The following is a 5,184-nucleotide window of genomic DNA, read 5'->3' as shown; positions in this document are numbered from 1 at the left end:
AAAACCCCCAATATAATGTATTTCCTATAGTACTTATGCTTGGTTTAGCTGGAAGGAAACTCCTTTATGCATTTATCCAGGTACGATTATTGACATCCTGCAAATGTAGTAGTTGTAAGCACCTAAAAAAACTGAAAGAATATAAAAGAATTTTTTTTCCTATAAAAAATACTCCTATATTTGTATTGAATCTATCCATGAACTTTCTCTTAACTTGAGGATAAGAGGTGTTAAGGTCTAGTATTAGGCTAAAGTTTCGGAAAGCAAAAGTTATTCACATGCACTGGTACACGAAAAATACTCGGATACAAATTGGTTTCAAAATTGAAGCGGCACGTAGCTGCTCTAACATAACTGGTGACTGGTGAGTAAAGTCGGAGGGGAAGAGGGAGTTGGTCAAAAAGGTAATACGTACTCGGCAACAAAGAAATAACTCGAAAGTCGAAACTTTTAACACGTGCCTGTTCGATTATTTTAAGTAGTGATAGAAGTTTCCTTAGAGGTGTAATTAACTATATATAGAGAGAGTGAGAACACAATAATTGAGGAAAATTTCCACCTGTACGTTTTCTGTTTTATTTGATTTTTTCATATACTTTTGCAGTCAACGCAAACATTCAAGCAACTATAAAGACACTACGAATTCCTACACTTGACCATCAGATCACGTACACCAGCTGAAATCGAAAGCCCTTTAATTTGGCTCTAAGGTAAGCTTATCCCTCTTTTGATGAGACCTTATACATTCTCTTTTTCTTCACCAAAGATCTAGAAAGATACTGATTGTGATTGGATTGCAGAGACAGGATCTAAAGCTAAGAGAGAATTGATCATTAAGGAGCCCAACTTGCCAACAATGGATATGTCATCGGCTACATGGTGGTCTGAAATGGTACGACAATAAAATTAAAACTCGTTCCTTTTGCTTTAAAGAGTTCTGTTATTTGATTTTATGTACCCTACGGTAACGTTTTATTTCGAAATTAACCAATACAGGAGAGGACTAATATGAATGATCATTCCTTTATCAACAATAATCACAGCCAGATGATGACCCCATTGAACGAACTGCCTTTCAACAAGCCCTTCTCCTCTTGCAATTATGGCTACTCCAGTTCGCCATCAGCCAATACTACTACTGTAGCCACAAACCACTTTGAAAATTTGAACTACACCTCAGTCAAGACTGATCAGTTGACATCTGGAACTACCCTAAACTTCTCGTCTTCAGTTTCTACGACGGATTGTGATGATTTTGGTGATAGCCAAAATCTAATCCAGGCCTTGGGATTTGGTGCTGCTGATATTACTACTCAGAAGAAGAGTTACAATAGGACTAGTTTGCAGGCACAAGACCACGTTATGGCAGAAAGAAAGCGAAGAGAACGCCTCACTCAGCGCTTCATAGCTCTATCTACCCTCATCCCCAACCTAAAGAAGGTAAATCCTTTTGTTTCCTCTTTTAGTTTTTTATCGATCGATCGCTACTTAAATTAATCAAATCTCAATTTCTATGTGCTGAAAAATATAACAAATGAACATTTGATGTAGTGCTAGTGTTTCTTCATATCTTAATTCTCCACTTATTAAGAGAATTAATTTCCATAGCACTACAAATATATTGATGTTTAATTTCTAATTAACTCTTTTAACAGTTAGACAAAGCATCAGTACTCGGAGATGCGATCAAATATATAAAACAACTTGAAGAACAAGTAAAAACTCTCGAGGAAAAAGCCAAGAATTGTAGCGACGAATCGGCGGTTGCAGTGAAGAGAGCTCGTGTTCTCTCCAGTTATGATGAGTACTCCTCGTCTTCTGATGAAAACTCCAGCATTAGCACTGACCGATCATTTCCAGATATTGAAGTTAGAGTTTCAGACGGGAATTTTATGATTAGTATTTATTGCAAAAAGCAAACCGGGATAATAAAAGAAATATACAACGAAGTAGAGAAGCTTCATCTTTCTATCATTAGCTCCAGCGTTATGCCTTTTGGCTACAGCACTACCCACATGACCATTATTGCTCAGGTACTATCTTAATATTCCTTTAAAATTTATTCAAGGTTCAAACTATCAATTACTCCAATTGCTTTATGTTAATTCTAATATTATGGCCATTTAATTTGACAGATGGATTATAAATTGAGTATGACACCAAATCATGTTGCGAATAGAATCCGTGCGGTTATGATGAAAGAAGAAGACACCACTCTTACAGCATAGAGAAGAATTTTCAAGATTTTTAGAAGTTAATTTAAGGTCATTGGCTATGTTCCATTGTCAATATCCTATTAAGTGATAATGTTTGCAGCAGATCTCTTTTTGCGGATCCAGATTACCTGGAAGTGGGGTACTAATGACTTGGTTTAGTGTAAATGGTTTCCATAATTGTGGATTAGTGAGGTGCTTTGGCCTGTTTGCGGGTTACAAGTTGGGACCCCGTTTTATAATTGTCTCACGTGCTACAATCGGAGAGACTGGCTCCATCTTTTTGACAAGTCATGGAATTCCACTAAAGTGGTCTTGTTTTCCTTTGAGGATCTGCTACAGTGCATGCACGTTTATCTTTTTGTTTCTTCTCTTTTGGGATTTAACTAACTAGTGTTTGCCTTTTTGTGTGAACCGCTTTATGTGTACTCTTGTCTCCACGGTGTAATAAGCACATCTTTATTGGATTTTAGTGAAAAATTAAACCTCAGTCTTTACTCTTTAGTCTTTACCAATGTTCTAAAAGATTTTAGTTCTGGAATTCTGTTGGAAATACATCCCGGGGCGAACATCTCTAAACAATAAACCAATGTGTATGTTGCACTTACTTGAAATAGATTTGTAGTTGTAGAAATCACTTGAAATAAATTTGTTGTTTCTTGATTATTCTTGACATTGAACATACGCCACCATACTATGATTTTCACCCCTTATCAATTTAGAAGCTGGGAGTATAGTAAATTCGTCCAAACACAAATGCAAAAAGAATTCACAATATTACTTATCGATATTTAAAGAAGTGAACAAATTAGCTTTAAGATCATTAATAAAAGGCAAATTAAATACATTAATATAATTAGCCTCCACGAGTTTTCCAAATTAGAGTTCCCAATGTTAATTTTGTATAAACCTATGAATGTACAATGCAAGGATTGAGAAAGCACCAAATACACTTAAGGGGAAAGAAGTTCAGGCAGTATCAATAGAAGGAAATAGCAAGAATGGGGAAAATAAGAAAGAGCAAATTCAGAAAGGGGATAACAAACATGAGGCTTGTAGCTCTAGCTCTTCTAGTGTTCCGACGGATATTAAAAATATACCAGGGCTGCAGTTGGTAGTTGATTTAAATGCTTACAATGAGCTCAAGACAACATCAAATTTAGCAGCAAATACTACAAAATACCTCAAGAATGCATACGCTCCTATCAATGATATAGAAGTGAATGACATTGAGGAATCAGACAATGATCAATATACAGGAAAACATGAAATCGAGAAAAGAGGAAGAAGTGAAACCAGAAAGGGTGGCAGAAGACATAGACAAAAAACTCATCCTTCTTAGAGAAGGAAACAAAAGGAAGATAACACCCTCTTAGTTCTTATGATTAGTGCAATCTTCTGGAATATTAGAGGGGTGAGGTCTAAAAAGGCCATTCACATATTGAAAAAGCTAATCGACATCAACAAAACTCAATTTTTGGCTATCTTTGAACCTTTTGTTAGTAAAGAAAAGGTAGATGGCTACAAAAAATTCCTAGGATACCAATATTGTCTATCCAATAGCAATGGGCAAATTTAATATTTTTGGAATGCAAATAACCGCACAGATTTACTTACAATGGAGATCAACATGTCACTATCAGGATGAAGAATGCTATTGACAATTAGAATATATTCATGACTATATGCCAAGTGCAGCTCAGCAGAAAGAAGAGATCTTTGGAATTGTTTAGGACAAGATAATCAGGTAGTTGATGGTCCATGGTGCATTGGGGGTGACTTCAACGTCATATTAGACCCTGGGGAGAAGCTACATGGAAAGCCTCATAGAATGCATAGAAGCCTTGAGTTTCAGAATTGTATGGATAATTGTGGGGTTACTGACATTGAATTTATAGGTCCTAACTTTACTTGGTGTAATAATAAAAGACCAAGAAAAAGAATCTAGAAAAGGCTTGACAGAGTTTTTGTTAATAATATGTGGGACCAGCTGTTTCAAAATGTACAGTCAGACACCTTGTGAGAAGGCTCTGATCATAGACCTCTTCTTATCAAGTGGCTAGGCAACAATCAGGATTATATCAAATATTTTAGATTTCTTAACTGCTGGGTGAATGAGAGGGTGTTCTTTGATATTGTAAAAGAGGTATGGAGTATAAAGGTTCATGAAAATCCTATGTGGGTTTTGAAATCCAAACTTAAGGCTCTTAGCCGGAGATTGAGCCAGTAGTCCAGGGAGGAGAATGGTGATATAAATGAAAATATTATCAAATGGGAAAACCAGAGAAGAAGTTAACAAGGCCCGTGCAGAATATATTAATTAGTTGAGTATGCAAGAGTCTCTACTTAAACAAAAGTCCCAAGTTAAGTGGTTTGAAGAAGGTGATTGTAACATTAGATATTTTTATCGTATTCTTAGGGAGAGAAGAAAGAAACAACGGGTGAATAGAATCTAGAATCACAAAGGGAATTGGATTAAGGGAGATAAGAAAATTTCCAAAGTTGCAGCGAAACACTTTCAGTCCCTATTCAATTTGCATCACCCTAACCTCAATCCTTCAATTCTTGACTGCATCCTTAATTGTCTTTTAGAGGAAGACAATTTTATTCTGAGTGAGATACCTGATGAAACAGAGATTAAAGTAACAATATTTAGCCTAAGTATCGTTAGCACTGTATGACCACATGGTTATAAATTTATAATGAGACTTTTTTCGTAAATGTTGTGATATCAATAAGGAGGATATCATGGCCTATGTCTTGGAATTCTTCAGGGGTAAAAGCTTAACTAAGTTCTTTTCTCATACTTGTCTGGTGTTGATTCCTAAAATTGACACACCCTCCTGCTTTTCTGATTTCATACCCATCAGTCTCTATAACTTTACCAATAAAATTATTTTTAAAATTCTCTCTCTTAGGTTAAATCCTCTCCTTCATAAGTTGGTCTCTATTAATCAAAGTAATTTTGTGA

At 35.7% G+C, this 5,184-nt stretch overlaps 1 protein-coding gene across 1 annotated transcript; it reads left to right on the top strand.

The window, feature by feature from the left end:
* The first annotated feature begins 550 nt into the window (after positions 1–550).
* On the top strand, positions 551–2,720 carry LOC107825228 (transcription factor bHLH18). Its single transcript, XM_016652057.2, has 5 exons — positions 551–710; positions 801–892; positions 997–1,440; positions 1,656–2,033; positions 2,136–2,720. Exons 2-5 carry the CDS (start codon positions 857–859, stop codon positions 2,226–2,228), a joined length of 951 nt encoding a protein of 316 aa, XP_016507543.1. The 5' UTR covers positions 551–710; positions 801–856; the 3' UTR covers positions 2,229–2,720.
* Positions 2,721–5,184: the final 2,464 nt, after the last annotated feature.

Source organism: Nicotiana tabacum, chromosome 17 (genome assembly GCF_000715075.1).
Source record: "Nicotiana tabacum cultivar K326 chromosome 17, ASM71507v2, whole genome shotgun sequence".
In the NCBI taxonomy this organism is placed as follows: domain Eukaryota; kingdom Viridiplantae; phylum Streptophyta; class Magnoliopsida; order Solanales; family Solanaceae; genus Nicotiana; species Nicotiana tabacum.
This window is presented reverse-complemented; position numbering and strand designations above follow the sequence as displayed.